This window comes from Apodemus sylvaticus, chromosome 5, assembly GCF_947179515.1.
Source record: "Apodemus sylvaticus chromosome 5, mApoSyl1.1, whole genome shotgun sequence".
Lineage (NCBI taxonomy): Eukaryota > Metazoa > Chordata > Mammalia > Rodentia > Muridae > Apodemus > Apodemus sylvaticus.
The window spans coordinates 24604219-24629061 of NC_067476.1; the positions used below are offsets into that span (position 1 = coordinate 24604219).

Sequence of the window (24843 nt, forward strand, 5' to 3'; positions counted from 1 at the left end):
GTCTGTCTGTCTGTCATCTGTCTGTCTGTCTGTCTGTCTGCCTGCCTGCCTGCCAGCCAGTCTCAGTGCACCTGTGGAGGTCAGAAGACTATATACAGGAGTTGGTTCTCTCATTCTACCACTAGGGTCTGTGACACTAAAATCAACTCTATCCCAAGATCAGATGGCACCAGTAGGAAACATCAAAGAATGACAAGATATCTAAATAAAGCAAATAGAAGACTAAGAAGGGAAAAGTTGGAGACTAGAAAACTACATTACAGTCATAAATGAAGCAACAAAAAAGAAAAAACACAAAATGCGATCAAAAAAAGAAAAGATGTACAAGAGATGAGATGGTACAGTAGAAGGGATAATATAAATTTGACATTTTTATATTGAGAATCGAATCCAGAGCTTTGAACATGCTAAGTATATTCTTGCACAATAAAACAGAATAAATAAGAAAGTGATGAAAGATAAGAACAGAAGAAATGTTTTCTTTGAAGGGGGATACTCTTAAAGGACTATCTTCTACAAAAACAAGATTCAAAACAATTAAGACTAAGACATATTGAGGTTATGGGATTTAAGAGAAAGTGAACATAATGTAGGTATCCAGGAAGGAAAAGAACTGAAATTTGGTGTTATACTTTCCTAATGCAGTAGTAATCACTATCAAGACACAGCAGGGAAATGTATTCAGCATGTATTCAGAAAAGATAGAATCTACTTATTAAACAGCCAGCCAGATTAGGTACAGTCTCAAAGCAAGCTACAATGCCTTTTTTTAAAAACTTTTTATTGATTCTTTGTGAGTTTCAAATCATGCACCCCAGTCCTGTTCATTTCCCAATTCCCTCATATCCACCCTTTGTTCTCACAACCTCCCCACCAAAATAAACAAACAAACAAACAAACAAACAAAATCTTGTTATGGAAGCTGTAGTGCATCACAGTGTGTCCCACAGTGCACTCCACTGCCCAGCCACTGGAAATAAACTGAAAATCACAAAGATTTGTACACATACCTAACTAACCATTTCCAAGAATACGCATGGTCTACTTATGAGAAGGGCTCAGTTCCAGAAGGTCCAGCACATCAGGTTTCTGAAAGGTGTAAAGTGAAACACCAGACACAGAACGAGGATGACTCAACCAAAGAAAGGTCAGTCACTAACATCAACAGGCAGCCACACACATCACTGTGCATAGCATTGTAAAACATGCCTTTAATGGTCATAGCACAATGTATAGCATATAATTTGTGACTTCATTCTTTCGTACATAGAGTATTTCTTCTCCTGGAATGCCCGCCACCTACTCTTCTCAATCTTGTGACCTCCCCCCACCTCCTCCTTTAGGCTACAGCTTAAATGTCAATTACTCTGCCCTATCTTTTCCAATCATTCAGGTAAAATTAATCATATCCTGAGTGCTGCCAGAGCTGTTTGTGTACACCTACCCGATACTCCGGTAAGAGTGGAGAAACTCACTTGGCTCCTCCTATGAACTGTGTACCTCCCCACCAAGCCCATTTACTCACCACATCAACTCCTTCAGAGTAAGCTGTATGCTCTAGGTATGTACAAAAAGGGAACGAGACAAAGACATGCCTGGCGAGAGTAAAGAAACAGAAGTAATTCAATAAAGGGCAAAAACACCCTAAATTAAGAAAAGAAGTCTAGAAAAGGCCTGGATGAGATGGAAACAAGATCAACAGCACTGAACTCGCTGTGGAGAGTTAGCCGAGGGAAAGTACTAAGGGTCCTAAGATAGGAAAGGCAACTGGAAACCACAATCAGTTCTTAGAAGAGTAACACAAGAATTTGATAAGAGACAGATTCTGGCTATAAAATAACCATATCTAATAGCCAGGTTTGAATATGCACTTTACTTTTCTATAAAAAGTCCTTACCTATAGAAAGAGCTCAGCAATGGACTGAGGAATAAACAGTATCAGATGCAAATGTCTTCAACATGGTAATGATCTACAGTACCTACTTCTATGATTGGTCTTAGTAACACGAACATATCATATGAGTTAAAGAAGAAAAGAAGCTGGAGTGTTTTAATACATTATTGTCTTGTTTGGGCACAGTATAGTCTCACAATCATCTCTCTCTGGCTTTTCTAATGGCTCTCCTTTTCCCAAGCGAGTCAGTTCTAACAAGCCATTTCTCTCAAAACCTATTTCCTAACCCACAGAGGAGGATAATAAACTCACTTCTTCCCGTTTGATGAATATATTGTTCAAAGTATTTTAAATAGAAAAAAAAAGTATTTCACAAATAATTTAAGGAAGCAAAGGAATTAAAAAGACAAGCTAACTTCTAAGAAGTATTTCCATAAAAAGATTCAAGGACATTATGATCTGAAGAGATGATTCAGCAGCTAAGAGCACATCTATTCCTGTAGCGAACTCCCAGAAGCAAATGGCAACTAACAGCCATAAAACAGGGGTCCTATTTTCTCTTTTGGCCTCTGCATAGATGTGGTATACAAACATACCTGCAGGCAAAGCAAGCAGATAGATAGATATATAGAGAGATAGATAACACAAGACAAACAAATACAGATAATCTTAAAAAAAAAAAAGATTCAGGGGCATTAAAATCACTGAGGAAGACATCGCATTTAAGAAAATAAATAAAACAGCATGAAAATATTAAGAGTGGTCTTCTTTAAAGTGACCACCAGATCCAAAAGATGAGAGCATCTGAAGATTTTTGGTATGGAAAGACATCTCTCTAAAACGGAATTATAAAGCAGAGTCTGGGTTGCAGGCAAAGACATATACTGAAGCTCTGAAAATGGATAGCCATATCCATCCATGAGTAGGAAAGTTAAAAAATAATTGATGATTTGTCTATGTTTCAAAAGCAAAGAACTAAAGTTCTAAGATTCAAAATTCATGAGATGCCTAACAAAGGAAAACAACAAAAACTTTTCAAATACCTGAGAGACAGGCATTACAGGAAACAGAGTGGGTAGTAGAGTTCAAAGTAAAACCTGAAGGAAGAGCTAGAGAGATGGTTTGGCGCTTAAGAGCACTGGCTGCTCTTCCAGAGGACTTGAGTTCAATTCCTGGCAATGACATGGGGGCTCACAACCATCTGTAATGGAATCTGATGCACTCTTCTGGGGTGTCTAAAGACAGCAACACTGTACTGATACATAAAATAAATAAATCTTAAAAAAATATATAACCTAAAGGAAAATGCAAGTACAAATGAAAATCCAAAGTCATATGGTGCTATTATGTCAGGGAAATGGAAACTGAGAGGAACAAAACAGAAAAACTAGAGAGTGGTCACCAGTAGTAAACTTCAAGAGCATGGTTCCAGTATAAAGGTAGACCACAGTCATATTGCAAGGACTTAAATCCTAATTCTATGATCCTAACAGAAAGCAGTTCATACTAAAACCAGGGCTGAAAGCCACAGACAAGAGGCAAGCACACTTAGTAACTGAAGGAAAAGCTTCATTTCAAGAAAAGATTCTTAGGATTTTTAACCCTCCCACTGGAAAAGGGGAATTCTAGGTTTTCAAAAGCTCCCAAAACCTCACACATAAGTAATAAAATAAATGGAAGTTAGTTCTTCTGCAACTGAGAAGGAGATATTAAACAGAGCAAGAGATACAAGTTAACCACAATAGTGAGCTAAACTTTTTATTACAATTTAGTTTATTACATGAATAAATAGGCCATTTTATTTCTACTATTCAATCAATGCGACTAGATCATCTGCACTTTCAAAAACATTTTCTGAATTCTAATCACCTATATGGTGGTATTTGTAAGGGAACACTCTAGGAAGGATCAGCTCCTGTGCCTTTATAAAAGAAGCCCAACAAAGTTTGCCTCCTGACTGGTCTTTGCTATCTGAAAGGAAAAGAAGGAAATCACAAACCACAAACTGTCCAGCATCTTAATTTTGAGGTTTCCAGCCTACAAAACTGTGACAAATATGTGTCATTTGGATAATCACCCAAGTGATATGTGTATTTGTTATAGAAGTTTCAATTACTTAAGACAAATAGACAAGTCATGAAACCTTTGGTGTGAGTTAATTAATTATATATTACTATAAAGAGTAGCTAAAGAACATTATGTTCTTTTCTAATATCCCCAGTTTCTTAATTCTTGTGTATATTAGGACACTGTTCTAGTTCTGTTTCTTTTACTGTGAGAGATACCCAAAAGCAACTTCAGGACTTACTTAGTTTATGGATTATAGGGCTTCATAAAGAAAAGCCAAGATAAGAACTCACAAGCAGGAGCTTCAAGAAAAATAACATTCAGCAATGCTGCCTACTGGCTTACTCCCAGGCTCACATTCAGTTCCTTTCTTAGACTACCCAGGCCCACCTACCTACAGATAGTACATTCCATGGTGGAGAGATTAGACATCACAGACACAGATATATGTAATATACAACAAGTGACATTTACCTAAGTATTCACATTACTTTCTTCTTGGAGGTTTTGTTTAATTGGCCTGACAGCATGTATTTTGTTGAGTGGGGCTAATTTCAAAACAGCTATATGCTCAAATGTGGTCTCTACCTCCAAGTGTTAGGATTACAGTCTTGTGGCACCACACTTGGCCAGTTACTTATACTTAAAATAAATCCCTAAAAGATGACACCAAACACACAGTGGGGAAACAGTAAGGTCCCTCGAGGCTTCTCAAGATGCCTAGGTACTAGCTTGATTGAGGCAGATCTTCAAATGCAAAAAGGAAGAAGGTTCTGTTTGTTTACTAATCACTGGAACTTTCACCCATATTTCACAAGTATGAGTCATGTAAATATGTGGGTTGTTTTATTTTCACATTGTAAAATGTAACATATTAATAAATATATACAGTGTAATCCAAAAATGTCATTTAGTAGCCTTCTTAGCTTCAAATCTATAGTCAAAACACCAATTGTAACAAGCTGATTAATTTAGAGTTGCCTCATTTTTTATTCCCAAGCCAAGAGAATCACAACAAAACAAGATCACTAAAGAAAATATACTGTGCGTGAGAAAAATCCAAATTCCCTGATTTTGAAGATGTCCAGTAATAAAAAACATTATGCCAAGAAGATGTTAGAATCCTTGCTTTTTTTCAGTCCAGCCTTACTCATGGAAGAACCATTTAATTACAAAACCACTTAATTTCTTCATTTAGTAGAGAGAAATCTTACCTACGAAACTGAATGAGACATTATATGTAAAAAGAAGAGTAATTACTTATAAACACTGAAATTATACAGAGCGTGAGCTTCACAAATACAAAGTCAAAACCTAATATTAATTCTATACAACAGAGGATCTTTTTGTTGTTCTATCCTGAATGATAAGAGCATGTAACCCACACCTGTCCTGGAATACATATGCCTCTGCTTCTTAAGTGCCAGGATTATACAGGCATATGCCAGTACATCTGACATGCATGGACATTTTACTTATCCTATTTATTTAACTTTAAGCTTAACATATTTTAATATAATACCAGTTTTATTATTTAAATAATGCTCTAAACATTAATGGACAGACTTAAGTGGAAATATCAATACAGTCAAATATTTACCATCTACTAAGTTACAACTACTTTAATGTAGTCTACACAAGAAAAGTAATAAGTGATAAAACATACTTATCGATTTAAATATTTGTTAGGAAATAGGGGTTAGATAAGTAAGTTGAGTATTATTTTTATTTCTTTTATTAGAATTTGCTCTAAGGTTGAATTAAATATTTTTAAGGGTTTATCAAACCACCCTCTCCATTATACAAATCATTGTTTCCAAGTGAAACTCCCCAAATGCATGGATTTTTTTTTCCTTAGAACAGTTATATATTTAACTGATCTCCACAGAAAGATTGAAGTACCACTTTTTCAGTTTCAAAGGGTAGTTTTGATTATTGTATACAAAGTAATTTTATGGAAAAGCTGTTAGATAACCCTATTACCATCAAATGCAATACTAGTCACAAATATTTGAAAAGCATTTGGTGTATGACTATATCATAGAAACAAATACATAATGCATGTTGCTTTTTGGTTTTGTTTGTTTTGTTTGTTTTTTGGGTTTTGTTTTGTTTTGTTTTGTTTTGAGACAGTTTCTCTGTGTAGCCCTGGCTGTCCTAGAACTCACTCTTGTAGACCAGGAATGGCCTTACATTCAGAGATCTGCCTGTCTTTCCTACTAAGTGCTAGGATTAAAGGTGTGTGCCACCACATCCAGGCCCATGTTGCTTTTTAATCACTATTACTTAAATATCAAGAACATATGCTTACTGATATCATTTTATCAACTTACAGAGGAGCTCACTGTCATTTGGGGATTATGATAGTTAATCTGAACATCAAATAGACCGGATTAAAGAACAGTATGTGAGAACAGAGCAATTCCAGACAGGATTAAATGAAGGGAAGACCAGCCCCAAGTGTAAAAGTACCTATGTCAAGGGGCTCCACAGAACAAAACAAAACAGGAAAAAGAAAGCCAGGCTAAACACTAAAAATCTCCTCCTTCTGTTTCCTGATTAGCAACAAATTTATCAGCTATAGTAAGACATATGTTCTTATCACTGCTATATCCTGCCCAAGTACACAGGTGAAAACAACCATAAGGCAAACTCCCTGAAACCATGAGCCAAAATGAGTAATTTCTCATTTTAATTTCTTCTCAGTATTCCGGTCATAGCAATTCAAAAGTTAACAGTCCAATGGTTGGATGTAAGTGTCTGCATCTCAGACACTGAGCCACCAACCAGGCAGCACACATGAGCTGGTCTGAGCCCCCCCCACCACCACCACCAACATATACAGATAGCAGAGGACTGCCTGATCTGGCCTCAGTGAGTAAAGGCATGCCTAACCCTCGAGAGACTTGAGGCTCCAGGGTAGAAGAGCCAAGGGTTATCCTTTTGGAGATGAGAGAGGAGGAAGGAACTGTGGGAGGGGGGACCAGGAGGCGGGCAATGCTGACTGTAAAGAAATAAAAGTAATAACAACAAATAAAAAGTAAATACAGAGATAAAACAGTTGAAAATGAAAGGGCATGGTAGTCAAAGAACATGTATCATAGCTACATTAATGCAAACCTGTGAAGTTAAATATGGTGACATAAGCTAAAAATAACCAAGTTAGTAGCATATTAGTATGCTAAATTACTTACCTAAGGTCATTGAACACAAAGTTCTTCAGAACTTTTACAATGCTTAAAAGTTAAACTAAACTCAAAATATTTTTTCTGTAATACAGATCTTACTTCCTAACCACATTGCTGTATTGACAGTTTCGTTTTCACTTCTTCAAGCTGTCTTAAGTAGCCAGTTCAGTATGTCTTCTACCTTCTTCCATTCAGAAAGCATTAGCAGAGACAGATTTGTTCTCAATACCAACCCAACCCCACTCTAGTATGTCAAATAGCATGGCTAGAAAATGAAAAGTATACTTAACTAGTACCCTTGCAACTTAGGATCTGCATGTTACCTATGTTTCACAAACAGAAACAATCCTAAAAGACAAATGGGCAAAAAACAAGGAAGATAGAAGCCAAACAGATCTATGGATGATGGTGAACTAAGTAATAATTCCTATGGGACCAGCAACAAAAGCCCAAGCAACAAAAGTTCCTCATTCCTCAGTTTCCAGCTTCCAGACTAAAGGGGTCTGGTTCAGAGAACTGTTCTGGTTGCAGCTTCCTTAGTATGTTGACTAGAAAGTATGGTTCTAAGACTTGGTCTATTCCTTCTGGTCCCTCAATGATTACATAAGCTGTCTCTCCTTAATAAAGTCCCTTCTGCTTAAACCAGCTCTCATGTTTCTACTGTCTACCACTGAGAAGTTTTTGCTGTATATGGGCAAGTGCACAAAAATATGAGTGGATTTCCGAATACTATATCAAAGGCTGAAATGCATTACAGAAATGGCACATGAACAAATATAATCAGACTGAGCTGTACATTCATAGCTAAAATAATGTTATGGATATTTTATCATATAAAAAGTATAATTTTCATAAACACATTAAAAAGTCTGAAAACACAGGGTCCCCAATGGAGGAGCTAGAAAAAGGACCCAAGGAGCTGAAGGGGTTTACAGCGCCATAAGAGGAACCACAATATGAACCACCCAGTACCCCCAGAGATCACAGGGACTAAGCCACCAACCAAGGAGTACACATGAGGGACCCATGGCTCCAGTTGCATATACAACAGAAGATGGCCTTGTTGGACATCAAGGGAAGGAGAGGCCCTTGGCCCTGAGAAGTCTCAATGCCCCAGTATAGGGGAATGCCAAGACAGGGAAGCAAGAGAAGGTGGATTGGTGAACAGGGGGAGGGGGGAGGAGTTAGTGGATTTTTAGGGGGTGGCAGGGAGACCAAGGAAAAGGGACAATATTTGAAATGTTGAAATAAAGAATATTTCTAATTAAAAAAAATTTTTTTAAAGTCTGCAAACACAGACCTTAGAATCACAAACTGAAATTAACCTTGCTCCTTTTCCAATGCTACCACTTGCACAAGCCACTCGCTTTCTTGCTTTACCAGTATAAATCGTAAAAGAAAAGTCAGGACTAAAAGGCACAGTTGGATCTGTGTCAGTTTGAGACAAGCCAAAGTTATCTAAAAAGAAGGAGCCTCAGTTGAGAAAATGGTTAAATCCAATTGACCTATGGAAGTCTGCAGGGGCATTTTCCTGATTAATGATTCAGGTGGGAAGGCCCAGGTCACTCTAGCTAATGCCAACCCTAGAGAAGGTGATCCTGCTGAGTATAAGAAAGCTGAGTGAGCCATGGGGAGCAATCCTGTAAGCAGCACTCCTCCAAGGTTTCACCTTCAGTTCCTGCCTCCAAGTTCCTTAAAGACAGACCATAAACTCTAAGTCAAACTGAACCCCTTTCTTCAAGTTGTTTTATAAACCACCACTTTCCTAAGGGCAAAGTGTGTCTCCTCAACCTGGAGGCAACTCTTTAATTTCCTTTGAGAACAAATGCCCTTTTGTTCACTTCTCTCTTCTCCCTGTCCTCTCTCTCCTGTCTTTGTCTTCTATTCCCTACCCTTTATCCCTCTGGGGCAAATAAATCTCCTTTGTGCTGAGAAGTTGGTCTTGAAGGTCCTAAGCAGATACCTATCCTTTATCTGGTATGTATTCCCTTAAATGTAGATATTAGCTTTTAATTCTTACATAACTAGGTGCTGTATGACAACACTTGTCTTGGCAAGATGCAACACACGTCTACTCCCATAAGATAGGGAACCCAAGTGCAGATACCACCGGTCCAACTTGTTGAGCCCTGAGTTTTAATGGGGTTACTTACATGAATATGACTTAGGGGTTACTTATAGGAGCAGAAAGAAATGACTCAAAGACCACCCAGCATGGTAAAAGCTCACAAACACAGCAACCTGGAGTACACTGAACAACAGCCTGCAGGTGCTCAAGAAGTTGCGGAGTGTTCTTTCCAGGTACCTCGAGTGGTCTAAAACTCTTCCAAGCAGCTCAGCTGGTTTCTGCTTCTTCCAGGCAGCTGGCCCAGCCTAGTCTCATCTCCTTTGCAACACATCTTTTCTAAGTCTTCTGTGCCGCTCCGTTCCATTAGTCTGGAGGGACTCAAATTGTATTGCCTAGTGAATATGGCCAGTTTGGGGGACTTCCTGAAATTATTTCAAGGTGTTTACCTTTCTGCTTAAGGACCTTTCCTGCAAAATACAATGTTCCAATCTCTAAGGAAACTGGTACCCAACAGTTAGCTACACAGGGTGCTGTAGCCCCTAATTACAGTTCTTCACATTGTGGTGACCTCAACCATAAAATTATTTTCAATGTTTCTTCATAATTGTAATTTTGCTACTGGCATGAACCACAATGTAAATACCTGTGTTTTCTAAAGAATTATTTATTTATTTAACGTATGTAAATATACTGTCACTATCTTCAGACACATCAGAAAAGAGCATCAGACTCCATTACAGATGGTTGTGAGCCACAGTGTGGTTGCCGGGAATTGAACTCAGGACCTCTAGAAGAGCAGTCAGTGCTCTTAACCGCTGAGCCATCTCTCCAGCATACCTGTGTTTTCTAATGGTCTTAAGTTACACTGTGAAAATGTCATTAGAATCCCCAAAGGGCTATGTCCCACAAGGTGAGAAACACTGGTATAGTGTAAGGGACTGGTGAAAGAAGAATCTCCCTAGAAAGAGGAGGTGAGAGAAAGTTGAAGAAAGAGGGGAGAATCTGGCAGGGAACAATGAAATGGGGGTAAAGAGAAGATAAGGAAGGAAATATTTTGGAGGGAAAACTAAAACTAGAAGCTATTTGAGGGGTAAAATCAAAATCTAATATAGCAGAAACCTAATATAATGACCAAATAACAGTGCCCCAACTAGACACCTCTCATCTCCTTTCACCAAAGGAAATCTCCAGGGCCTAGAATTGTTTGCATCTCATCAATCTGTTGGCCAAAGATGCCACATGAAAGTCCTCAAACGACCCGGCTACTGCCAAGGCTATTAGGTGCGCTCCACAAACTGATGGTAAGGGCCTATTACTAAAGACAATACCTGCATAACATGCAGAAGTCCAACTGGTGCCTAACTAGAGCCCTCCCTGACTGACTGCTGTCCATGTACAGGAAGGTACTCTACATGCTACCAGAAGAGAAAGGTAAACACGAGTTACAGATCTTTAAGTCTACAACAGTGACTTAAATCAAGTCACTAGGCACTTTAGTGCCATAGTGGCACTAAAGCGTGGGAGTGACCATCCCCTAGCTGGCTGTGACGTGGACCAATGCCCAACACTGCCCAGGTAGCCAAGAACCTGAGACGATATAGATCATAGACCTTGGGGAAAATCAAGAGCTATTTACTGTTCTTCTAAAGGAACACAGGAAACAAATGACTCCTAATAGCACTGCTATATTCAAAGATCAGGATCTTCTTCAGTCATCATGAGAGACACTTCCTTCTGCAGCAGACAACTGGGCAATGTACAGAGAGTGAGAAACCTTGCAACGCTCAACTCTAAATGAGATATCTCCATCCAATCCTTCCTTTCAGAGCTGCAGGAACACTGCAAGAAGTAGGAAAGAATGTTGAGGGCGTGGGAATGGAAGACACCCACCCAGGAACCAAGTCCTCTAGACACAGCAGAACCCATGCACATGTGAAGTTACAGAGCAGGCTTGGAACCTGCACAAGTCTAAGGCAGATGGGATCCAAGTGCTGAGAGGAGAACTGCCAACCCAGGAACCATCACCACTTGACAATCACTCACAAGGAAGAACCCATTCTCTCCAATGGAGTATCACTGGATACACAAGCCACATTTAAGGCAGGCCTTATGCTCCACTCCCAGTCATGCCCATCACCCATGGCCAAAACACAATCAACTCAGTGGCATTTCTGGAGAGTTTCCATCTTATAACATATTTTCTAGGCTTTTTATTTTTTAACCTTACAGATATTTTCCTTATGTTTTTTTTTAATTCTGTTTTTATGGGTTTTCAGTGTGTGTGTGAACATGTATGTCTCAGCATTGTGTTTCTTGTGCTTATTTTCCAACTTTTTTTCCCTGTTTCTTTGTTGTCCTGATTTGTTTGCTTTCATTTTATCTTACTATTATTTTTAGATGCCTGTTTATTTTCTAATAAAAAAGAGAAAGCTTAGGTAAGAAAACAGGAAAGATCTGGGAAGAGTTAGAGAAGAACTGTAATCAGAATAAATTATAATTTAAAAATTTATTTTTAATCAATCAATAAATAAATAAACAAAAGCTAAGTGAATGGCACTCCATGATGCTTGTTTGCCTGCTTGGACTGCTGTACATCCTTCTGTGAAAGTAAATCCCCTGTCAAGAAACTTTCATTCTGTTCTTATGTCTCTTCATGCAGTACAGGAATACTTTTCCTACACTTCCACATTAAAATGTGTGACTCGGAGGGCAGCTCACTAACACACCCAGAAACATTACAGGAAAGTAACTATGACACTTAAAATCTATTTACATAATTTATCCCAAATAATGTATGTAGTCACCTGCCCTAGTTATATGTTCATAACCGAAAATGATTTAAAATGTTCAACAAACCAGATCATGTCTAAAGAGAAAGATGGCTTACTTAAATTATATGACTGCAACACACAAAAAAATTAAGACTTTTAAAATCTGTTTTATAGAGAACATGATTTTTACTAAAACTTAGATCCTACCAATTTTATTTTTTTTTTTTATATCTTTTTTTAATATTTTTATTTTCTATATTCTTTGTTTACATTCCAAATGATTTCCCCTTTCCTGGGTCCCCCCTCCCCATATGTCCCATAAACCTTCTTCTCTCCATCCCTTCTCCAATCACCTCCCTCCTTTTTCTCTGTCCTTATATTCCCTTCCAATGCTAGATCAATCCTTTCCAGGATCAGGACGCTCTCCATACTTCTTCATGGGCGTCATTTGTTATGCAATTTGTGCCTTAGGTACTTAGGGCTTCTGGGCTAATTAATATCCACTTATCAGAGATTGCATTCCATGTGTATTCTTTTGTGACTGGGTTACCTCACTTAGGATGATATTTTCCAGATCAAATCATTTGCTTAAACATTTTGTGAACTCATTGTTTCTAATTGCTGAGTAGTATTCCATTGTGTAAATATACCACATTTTCTGTATCCATTCCTCCTTTGAGGGACATCTGGGTTCTTTCCAGCTTCTGGCTATTATAAATAAGGCTGCTATGAACATAATGGAGCATGTGTCTTTATTGCATACTGGGGAATCCTTTGGGTATATGCCCAGGAGACGTATAGCAGGGTCCTCCGGAAGTGTCATGTCCAGTTTTCTGAGGAACCACCAGACTGATTTCCAAAGTGGTTGTACCATCTTACAGCCCCACCAGCAGTGGAGGAGTGTTCCTCTTTCTCCATATCCTCACCAACACCTGCTGTCTCCTGAGTTTTTGACCTTAGCCATTCTGACTGGTGTAAGGTGAAATCTCAGGGTTGTTTTGATCTGCATTTCCCTAATGACTAATGATGTTGAGCACTTCTTAAGGTGCCTCTTGGCCATCCGAATTTCTTCAGGTGAAAATTCTTTGTTTAGATTGGTACCCCATTTTTAATAGGGTTATTAGGTTCCCTGGGGTCTAACTTCTTGAGTTCTTTGTATATATTGGATATTAGCCCTCTATCAGATGTGGGGTTGGTGAATATCCTTTCCCAAATTGATGGTTGCCGTTTTCTCCTTTTTTTTTTTTTTTTTTTTTTTTCTATATTTTTATTTTTTTTTATTCGATATAATTTATTTACATTTCAAATGATTTCCCCTTTTCTAGCCCCCCCCCACTCCCCGAAAGTCCCGTAAGCCCCCTTCTCTTCCCCTGTCCTCCCTCCCACCCCTTCCCAGTTCCCCGTTCTGGTTTTGCCAAATACTGTTTCACTGAGTCTTTCCAGAACCAGGGACCACTCCTGCTTTCTTCTTGTATCTCATTTGATGTGTGGATTAAGATCCTACCAATTTTAAATGATAAATCTTGTCACTTTATTTAATTTTAAAATGATAATTTTCACAAATCATCAAATAGTTTTATTCCTAAAACAAATATAACAAATGATGATATGCATCTTCAAAATGGAGCCAAATGCTGCAGACCAATGAAATTTTTCCATATAACTTCATAAGAACTAATAAAACTTAATTGTATTTCCCAGGCTATACTATATTTGTTTTTCTTTTTTAAATTATTATTTATTTTTTATTAGATATATTCCTTATTTACATTTCAAATGTTGATCCCTTTCCTGGTTCCCCCCCAAAAAAAATTCCCATAAGCCATCTCCACTCCCCCTGTTCCCCAATCAAACCTCCCCAGCTTCGCTGTCCTGGTATTCCTCTACATTATAGTATTGAGCCATGCCTATGCATTTGGAGCCATGGGTAACTCCATGTGTACTCTTTGGTTGATGGTTGTGTCCCTAGGAGCTCTGGGAGTACTGGGTGACTCATATTGTTGTTCCTCCTATGGTGCTGCAAACCCCTTCAGCTCCTTGGGTCCTTTCTCAAGCTCCCCCATTGGGAAACCTGTGTTCAGTTCAATGGCTGTCTGAGTGACCCCCTCTGTATTTGTCATGCACTAGCAGAGATTCCAGGTGACAGCTATATCCAGCTCTGATCAGCTAGCACTTGTGGGCATAGTGTCTGGGTTTTGTAACTGTATATGGGATGGATGCCTAGGTGGGATAGTCTCTGGATGGTCTTTCCCTCAGACTCTGCTCCACACTTTGTCTCTGTATCTCCTTCTGTGGATATTTTGTTCCCCCTTCTAAGAAGGACCAGAGTATCCACACTTTCTTCTTCCTCCTTCTTGGGCATCATTTGATATATGAAATGTGTCTTGGGTATTCCAAGCTTCTGGGCTAATATCCACCCATCAGTGAGTGTGTAGCATGTGTGTTCTTTTGTGATTGGGTTAACTCACTCAGGATGATATTTTCCAGTTTCAGGCATTTGTCTAAGAATTTCATGAATTCATTGTTTTTAATAGCTGAGTAGTATTCTATTGTGTAAATATACTACATTTATATCAAATTGCTAAGAAGGACCTAAAAAATGTTCAACATCCTTAGTCATCACCCTGAGATTTCACCTCACACCAGTCACAATGTCTAAGATCAAAAACCCAGGAGATAGAAGGTGCTGGTGTGGATGTAGAGAAAGAGGAACACTCCTCCACTGCTGGTGGGATTGCAAGCTGGTAAAACCACTCTAGAAAGCAGTCTGGTGGGGTTCCTCAGAAAACTGGGAATGATACTACCAGAGGACCCAGCTATACCACTCTTGGGCATATACCCAGAGGATTCTCCAGCATGTAATAAGGATACATGCTCCACTATGTTCATAGCAGCCCTATTTATAATAGCCAGAAGCTGGAAAGCACCCAGATGTCCCTCAACGGAGGAATGGATATATTTGTTATTCTTTATATAAATAATAAAATAATAAACAAGTCATATATAAAAGGAATGAGCAATAAGTTAAATATAGCATTAATATACATTGTGACATTCTGAATGAATAAAAATATGTACATTCTGATTCTTTGTTATACATCCATTTCAGAATATAAGAAAAAAGAAAACCGGTGGTGGTATTTATATATGTGTTATATATATACATATATATATGTGTATATATATATATACACACACATACATACACATACATATATACATACATACAGTACATAGATGCAAGCAGATAAAGGCCATTGAGAAGCTGCAATGAGCTGTGAAGCTCTTTGAGAAATATGCATTATTATGTGTGCACATGTATGCCTACCCTCTCATAAAGGTGAACTGAAGCATATTACATGGGCTCCAAGATTCAAGATCATTCTAATCATCTGTCTTTCCTTAGTGAAGCTCTACAAATAACAACAAGCTGGAACTTAACTACACACTCTAATTTCCCTCATATCTATGAAAGGTAAACATTTCAAACCGGAATAAGAAAGGATGATAGTGCTGCCTGATATCTAATTTGCTATCTATATACAACAGCAAAGACGGCTTACACACAAACTGATTGAACATTTGTCTCTTGATAGTTTGGATAAAACTATCCTAACAGAGTTTGAACTGAACATTAAGAATTACTTAATTGGGCCAGCAGGCTATTTCAGCAAGTAAAGGTATTTGCCCCCACACCTAACAACCCGAATTCAATGCCCAGGATGCACAAGGTGGAAAAAAGGAAATGACTCCCTGAGCTTGTCCTAGGACCTCCACTTGTCTATCAAGGGCACACATGTTTAGAAATTAAATCAAAATATAATTTAAACCACAAAATAGCAACAATACTAGGAATGTAGCTTATGCAGGACCCAAAATTATAGATGCAAATTCCAATACTACAGGCAGGCAGGCAGGCAGGCAGGCAGACAGACAGACAAGACAGACAGAGAATAAAACAACTATGACCAGCTTTCACAGACCTGCTGTATGATGGCCCTGTTTTGCTTCATGACCTTCTCTGAGAGCCAGCTTTCTCCTGCAGAAACAGCAGCTGAAGAGTAAGCACACATTTCACATAACATTGGGCAGGTTTGATTGTACAAGCTTTTGTAACGTCTGATAAACCTGTTTTACCTGAGGTCTTGCTTTCTCAGAGTCACTGGAAGTACACTGAAAATATGTTTTACACTAGTTTCTATTACTTATTGTCAAGAAACATGTCTTTCCAATACTTTATCAAATAAATTTGCTTACAAATACAATGATTATGTATGCATTATACTGTATTATTTTATTTTCTTACTTCCATTGAAAAGAAGTGTCCTTAAAAGGATAACTTTATCAGATAATCTGTTCTATAATTCTACCTAGTATAGGATCTAATGCAAAGAAGGTATTCACTGTTTATCAATCAAACGAAGCCACAGATTGATAAATCCCAGAAGCAAAGCAATGAATGAATACATGCAGACTAGAGGAGGAAATCTGTTTCACTCTACTGTGCATCTTCTCTCACATGTATTTGAATTCTTTCTAATTGTGGGGAGGGGAAACTCTTTGGAAAAGACACTTGCAGCTATTTATCATTAATCATCAACAGATAGAAATTTAAAATCACATTAGCATTGGACTTGCTCAGTTTTGCCACAAACTATAGAGAAGTACACATTTAACTTTACTCAATAAAGAAATCTTAGCTGGGCAGTGGTAGCACACTCCTTTAATCCCAGCACTTGGCAGGCAGAGGCAGGTGGATTTCTGAGTTAGAGACCAACCTGGCCTACAGAGTGAGTTCCAGAACAGCCAGAGCTACACAAGGAAGGGAAAGGGAAAGGGAAAGGGAAAAGGAAAGGGAAAGGGAAAGGGAAAGGGAAAGGGAAAGGGAAAGGGAAAGGAAAAGGAAAAGGGAAAAGGGAAAGGGAAAGGGAAAAGGGAAAAGGGAAAGGGAAAAGGGAAAGGGAAAGGAAAAGGGAAAAGGGAAAGGAAAAGGGAAAGGGGAAAGGAAAAGAGAAAGGGAAAAGGAAAGGGAAGGGAAAGGGAAGGGAAAGGGAAGGGAAAGGGAAGGGAAAGGGAAGGAGGAAAAAGGAAAGGAGAAAGGAAAGGAAAAAGGAAAGGAAAAGGAAAAGGAAAAGGGAAAGGGAAAGGGAAAGGAAAGGAAAGGAAAGGAAAGGAAAAGGGAAAGAAAAGAAAAGAAAGAAAAGAAAAAAAGAAAAGGAAAAGGAAAAGGAAAAGGAAAAGGAAAAGGAAAGGAAAGGAAAGGAAAGGAAAGGAAAGGAAAGGAAAGGAAAGAAATCTTATTAAGGGCACCTAGAAATGAATCCATTTCCAGGGAAAAAGCAAAGACACTGACACTGGACTAATTCAAGCATCTGGACAATCATAGGGGATTACTATTTAAAGGACTAAAGTATCAAGTGAGAAAAGTAAAAATGAATTCTACAGGAATTTAAATCTTTTAAATAAGCAAAAACAATGTTTAGTATATTACAACAGGTAAGTCAAAATTTAAAAATATGTACAAGTCTATGTAAAGTAACTACTGATTTCTTTCTGTTTTTCCTACCTCAGGCCTAGAGATGGAACTAGGAATGAATGTACTAGGCATGTTCTTGACCACTAAGCATGCTAAGCAAGCCTCTTCCATTAAGGTCTACAGCCTTAACCTGATTTTTCTTATAAACCACTTGAAAAGAATGACCACCAACTTCCTTGAATGCCTCAAATTTCAAGCTTTCACTCATTGTTGCTTGGCTTTTTTCCTGTCATATGGCCTTCACATATATGCCCTTACTAAAACTCCTCAGACAGCATTTGTGACCTAAACTTCTTCAAGAAGTCTTTTCTTACTTGATGATATCAAATTCTTTTTCACAACCATAAGTCTTTCCTACAAAGCAGACACCCCATAGTTTCACTCACCATGAAAACTGTAAAATGGCTATCATAGTGCTTCCTGTGGCATCAGTGCTCAAACAACATGTGTTGGATGGATGGATGAAAATAGCATTCCCTAGAAGCCTAGCATTTGCATAAATTATGAATTCAAGTGAATACAAATCAACTTTTCAAAATTATAGCCAAGCTATTTCTTTATCAAAAGTGATTAAACCATATCCATAGCGACTGAGGACAATGAGAAAATATTTAGCCAGCTCCTGTGGCAGCATTTTTATATTCATTTTATTATGAAATCGTAGCACATTTTCAATAAGTTTTAGTTTCACAATACACAAAGAAATTTGTTTTTCAGAATCCCTTTAAGATTCTGACAAGCCAAATGATTCTCAAGTCAAAATGTGGATTATTAAATTGAGAGAATGCATTACTTGAATGTAAAGCTTAATTAGCATGTTTAGGTAATAAGGAGGAGAGCTTCCAGACAGATGGACAAACACCAAGTCATACAAAACATTTCCAAATATGTCTTTAAAGAAAGATATGAAAATGCCTAAGACAGAGATAATTTGTGTTGCTACGAAATATTAAAATTGGTAAGCAAATTGTATTTCACTCAAAGGTCAAGAAAAATCACCTCATTTATTAGTGCAATTCTTTTAATGAGTATTCAGTCATAAAACCTTTGTAATATAGAACCAAAATGGCAAAATTCAGAAAACAGTAAGGTACAGTTTCAGGGACCATTACAATAGCACTTTATTGCTGTCTCCCAGATGTGAGTTTGGCCAGACATGATGGTGAACACCTATAACTGAATACTCAAAGGCTGAAAGAAGATTCTGAGTGTAAGGATAAATTCAGCTTCATAATGAGTCACTTTCTCAAAAGAAGTTGAGGAAAAAATATTTTGAGGGAACAACTATGTATAATAAAAATATACCTTCAATTATCAAAAGGAACAAAAATTCTAACCATAACCTATTACTATCAGTAATATATATATATAATATTTCAAAATCAAAAATAAAAATTCTAAAGAAGTTGAACCATATTATGGTACAGTTCTATCTTATTTTTATCTTTTTTCAACCATTCATTAAGGCTGGAAAGATGGGTCAGCAACAAAGAACACGTTGCTCTTTTATAGAACCCAAGTTCAGACCCTAGAAGCCACATCAGGTGCCTCACAAATGCCTGTAACTCCAACTCCAGGGGACCCAATTCTGGCCTCCACAGACACTGCACATCACATACATAGGCACACACATAATAAAATTAAATAAATAAATAAAAACAGATCTTATACAAATCATTCACCCCATCTTACCCAGAACCTCTTGTCTTGTAAGACTGAGTTAGAACAATAATATGAGCCTTGTACCATGTGAAGTTAATACCTCAGGTATTTCATATTCTTCACCTTTACTATGGACCCAACATCAACTGTCACCAAGACTTCAAGTTTTGACACATACCCTCACCATGATTAGTGCCAACCATGGACTGTGTCTCTCTTTCACATCAGAGACAAACAACAAACTTTGGGAAAGATGAACAGAGGCCTTCAAAATGAATAATGAACTCAAAAAAATGATATTTAATAAAATTAATAAAAGTTATAATGAGAGGTCTGCATATAGAAAAGACTACTAACTATGTCAAATATTTCAAAGGCGAAACAGAATGCTGTGAGTAAACAGATTTCTTCTCATATTAACACTGTTATTACCTAACAATGTTCTCAATCTATACATTTGACAGATGTAAAAATCCTCCAACTTTGTATTACTACTGTGTTCAGACTGTTTCGGTAGCAGGGAGGAGAGTCTAACGAAGCACCCTCATACCGGTCCAACAATGGTCAGCATTCTATCACCTCTAACCACAAAACTGGCTACACGCCTAGCATGGTAACCAAAACAAAAAATACGGGTTCTAAGCAAAAAAAGTTCCTTCTAATCTCTTGTTATTAAACATTCAGAGTGATGAAACAACCTTAGCCCCCAAAGTAAAAGCTCAAATAATTCACAAATCTCTCCTAGTCCCTCAACTTAAGTAAAAATCTTATGGTACCTTTTTATAAAATTCAATTCAATAGTATTAAATGATAAATTTTAAAGTAGATAACATGGGGAGATGGAATATGGACAGTATGTTATACATTACTGTGCCAATAGCTGCACAAAACAGGAAAAAACAGTATTGGATTATAACGGGAGCACTTGATTCCTTAACAGTATTTCAAAATAAAGTATTATATTTCAATGGCTTAACTGCATTCACCATATAAGAAGTCTGTATGTACATCTACACACACACATACACACACACACAAACACACACACACACATGTACACGCGCGCACCTACACACATATACACCCTGAATAATGCTAATAACTAAAGAGTTATACAGGAAAGAACCAATCACAGTGGCAAATAAATAAATAAATAAACAAATCATTAAATGATTCCTAATATTGATCTGGAAAATATCATCCTAAGTGAAGTAACCCAATCACAAAAGAATACACATGGAATACAATCTGATAAGTGGGTATTGATACGTGGGTATTAATTAGCCCAGAAGCCCTGAATACCCAAGGCACAAATTGCATAACAAATGACTCCCATGTAGAAGTATGGAGAGGGTCCTGATCCTGGAAAGGATTGATCTAGCATTGGAAGGGAATATAAGGACAGAGAAAAAGGAGGGAGGTGATTGGAGAAGGGATGGAGAGAAGAAGGTTTATGGGACATATGGGGAGGGGGGATCCAGGAAAGGGGAAATCATTTGGAATGTAAACAAAGAATATAGAAAATAAAAATATTAAAAAAAAAACTCCAGCCCATAATTACAGAATTATAATAAATTACTCGATAAATATCATTTAAAACAAATTTTATATTAAATAGAAATGCATTTTACAGTATACATTACCCATTTCTTATTTGTAATATTGACATGTATTTTGTAACATGATGAGAACATAAAATCGCAATTATTTGTGTAAAGTATATATTTTTTTAAATATAGAAATTGAACTGGTAAAAAAAAATGATTCCTAATAATATTCTTCTACACTCATATATCGCTGCCTAGCCCAGTTGCCATCAAAGAGGCTTCACCTAGCAACTAATGAAAACAGATGCAGAGACCAGCAGCCAAACATTAGGCAGAGCTCAAGAGTCCAGTGAAAGAGGGGGAGGAAGGATTGCCGCAGCCAGGGGCTTATGGAAACCACAAGAACACCCACAGAGTCCACGAACCTAACCCAGGCTCACGCATCCTCACAGAAACTGAGATGACAGCCAAGAGGCCTGCATGGGACTGACCCAGGCTCTCCACAATGTCACAGTTGTGTAGCTTGGCCTTCTTGTAGGAGCAGGTGCTATCTCTGGCTCCTTTGCCTGCTTTCGGGACCCTTTTCGTCCTCCTGAGCTGCCTTGGCCAGCGTAATATGAGGAGAGGTACCTAGTATTACTGCAACTTGATATGCCATGTTTGCTTGATATCCAAGGAAAATCCGCCCTTTTCTACAGAGAAACAGAGGAGGAGCGGGTGAGGGAGAAGGGGAGTTGTGGGGAGAGAGAGGAAACTGCAATCTGGATGTAAAAATATATACTTAAAAAAACATAGAGGAAAAAAGCTGCTAGATGTTTGTTTTATTATATTTACTCTCAAATTTTCTATGGCTAACTTATTATTTTTCAAAATAAAACACTAGACCAAACACAAAAACAAAAACCTGTTACTTCAAACTACATTATATGCTAAATCTAGGACCTTCCATTTACTATGGACTGCCCAGAACCAGCCACTGCCAGTGAAGGAGAAAATAAGGTCCTCCTTTCCTAGGCACAAACTTCCTAGTAACCATCTTAGGGTTTTTGAGCCACAAGGGTCAAGTGCAGAAGACACCAAGCATTTAGGACAATTCTTGCTTAACAGTTGCTTTTAGCAAGATGGCCTGGGGCTACATGGAGCTAGCAAGTATCCAAAGCTGATTCTTCTGTTCTGTGTGCATTCTCCTGCTATGACACTGCTCTCCCTCAGCTAACAGCTCCCTCCTAATACCTACTCAGCTTTGAAGCCCTCATAGTCCCTAATTGCTAAGACACTCTTGTCCTTCAGAAATTTATTCTAAGCAAGATGCCACATGTTGCAGAGAAAAATTATTTCTTAAGCTAAAACTATTACCACAGAACACTTCAGCTCTCCTAGATATAATTCAAACAGCCAAACTTTGTTACCCTGGTCACATGCTCCTTATAGTACTACAGGTAATACTCCTCATACTAGCATTGGCAACAGACTCGTACACCATAGCTTATTGGAAACCAGGTAAATCGTTAACATTACAAAGTACTTACCTGACAAATGTTTCTCTCTTTTTACACACTCTGTATAAGTCAAGAAATTCAGAAGTCCCAAAAGCAGGGACTAGAAAAGTAGCTCAGCTAGTCCAGAGCCATCCTAGCACACAAGCACCTGGACTTAAAGCCCAGCACCACACTTGTAATTCAGGCACTTAAGGGGAAGAGGCAGGGCTATCAGAAATTCAAGTACTCCCCAGCTATACAGAGAAAATAAAAACTAAAAAGTCACAAAACCAGCTCTTCAAAATCATAAATAGATCCTGGCAAGTCCATTTGGTTAAAGAAGAATCTGCTAAATACTGGTACCCCTCAAAATTCTAGTTCATTACCCTGTTTCCCGAGGAATTCTAGTATTCTATTAGTAGATGTGTGTGTGCATGTATGTATGTATGTATGTTCCTGTATACACACACATACACAGACAGACACACACACACACACACACCAAAAATTCTGTTGTTAGGTCTGAATATTTCATAGAGTCAAAGCTTTAACAAAAATACTTATGAACACAGTAAGATGTTAACAGGTTAGCTCTCATGATTATTAATCTTTTTTAAATACCCTAAACAAGTGTGGATAAGGAGAAATGGGACCCCTTGTGCATTGTGAGATGGAATATAACATGGCATAGCCATTATGGAAAATGTGGCAGAGGGGGGTCTCTAAAGCAATAAAATAGAACTACTACATGATCTAACAATTGTCTCTCATTTTAAGTTTCAAAATAACTGAAAAAACAGACTTGAAAAGATTATCTGTACAGCCATATTCATAATGGTAAGGTTTCAACAGTCAATATGTGAGAGGAATCTAAATGTACTTCAGAGACTGAAAGAAGAAAATGCAATGTATATATACATATTGGAGTAGTATTCAGCACTTTAAAGAAAGGAATATCTGACACACATGCTACAAGGCTAAACCTTGAAGGCATTAAAATGAGTAAAATAAGCAGGCCAACAACAGGGCAATTCTGTATGGTTCAATTTGTATGGGTTATATAAGCTAGGAAAATTTACAGAGACAGAAAATAAAATACTAGTTGCCAAGGAATAGAGAAATTAGCAATAGGTGGTTGTTGACTAATAGTTACTGAGTTTCAGTAAAGTAAAATGAAAACCTTCTGGAAATAAATGACAGTGATGGTTTTACAACAGAATAACTATTTCATGCTACCAAACTGCACATGAAAGTGGGGAAATAGCAAGTTTTATGGGTGTTTTATAATAAAATATTCTTAAACTGACCATAACTAACTGTTAAGTGATACAAAAATTTGTCAGAAGATATAAATAAATGAGTGAAAATGCCAACGTAAACCACTATGTTCTGAAGCAGCAAACTCCTAAATACATATTCCCAAAACTTAAACAAGAGACTATTCTGAACCGTGAAGATGTTCACCACAACACTGTCTATCTGATACTGGAAGCAGCCCAGGTGTCCACTGTCTGGATAACTTAGATCTGAGTCAAACTGTTTTGAATTAGCTGAAGACACTTAGCATAACATGTCCAAACTAAAGACGGCATCAGTTTGGGGGAGAAAAGCAAAGATTGACGATAGGATACATATAATGTTACAATTTTTCTCAATATATATACCAAATGTATAAAACTGGGGGTCTTATTAGACTAGTGTGGGGGGTGGTAGGGAGTAAAAGATGGGAGTGGGGCTTAAAAAATGGCATAAAATTTTAAAAGGGTATTATCCAAATAACTGATGTGTTTGCAAGTAAGGAAGCTAATTAATGCTTTGTTCCCTGAACCAGAGAGCCAAAAGAATTTGGAGAACTAATTACATTTCTTTCCCAAATATTGCAATTTTTTAAATCTAAGACACTTTCAGTTATACACCATTTAATATGACCATCTGCTTATTAAAGGGCAATACCCTGAAAGAGAAAAGACTTTTAAAACAATTATGATGCCAATGTTCAAATCTTAGTGAAAAAATAAGACTATAAAATAATTCCAATAAGCCTTTAGATTTAAATGTCATTACAGAAAACAAGATACCTATTCAATAAACAAGCATTCATAAACAAATAAATATACATGTATGCATATGTGTGCAGGGACACACATGTTAACCCTGGTTAGTTTTTATTGTAAAATTGACACAACCTAGAGTCAGTTGAAAATCTCAACTGAAAAACTGGCCTGTGGCCTGTGGGGTCAATGCTTTGAGTGTCTATTTACATAGAAGGTCCTGTCCTACTGTAGAAAACATCATCCTAGACAGATGGCCCTGAGGCTTCTAAAGAAGCTACCTGAATTGGAGCACAAAGTGTTAATCCCAGTGCTAGAGAAGAAAGGCAGGAGGGTCTCTGTGAGTTCAAGGCAGCCTGTTTTACATAGTGAGTTCCAGGATAGACAGAGCTACATGATATGGCCCTGTCTTGAGAGAGACAGAGACAGAGAGACAGAGACAGAGATAGAGAGAGAAAAAAACGGACAGACAGAGACAGAGAGACAGAGAGAGTGTGCACATCAGCTGAGCTTACATCAGAAGGCAAGCCAGTGAATGCCTTCCTCCATGGTTCCTCCCATTCCTTCCCACAGCACTCTAC

General features: G+C 37.7%; 1 protein-coding gene across 3 annotated transcripts in view; it reads right to left on the bottom strand.

Moving 5' to 3' along the window:
* The window catches only part of Gtdc1 (glycosyltransferase like domain containing 1), a 390109-nt gene that overhangs the window by 324542 nt on the left and 40724 nt on the right, over positions 1-24843 (bottom strand). For 2 of the 3 annotated variants that reach the window (XM_052182440.1, XM_052182439.1), the window contains exon 1: positions 1526-1595. The exons of the other annotated variant lie outside the window; for it this stretch is intronic. Coding sequence is in view for 1 of the 2 variants with exons in the window: in XM_052182439.1 (XP_052038399.1) it covers positions 1526-1530 (5 nt within the window). In the remaining variant the exon portion in view is untranslated. Of the gene's footprint in view, positions 1-1525; positions 1596-24843 lie in introns of those variants that run through there. 3 annotated transcript variants of the gene reach the window in all.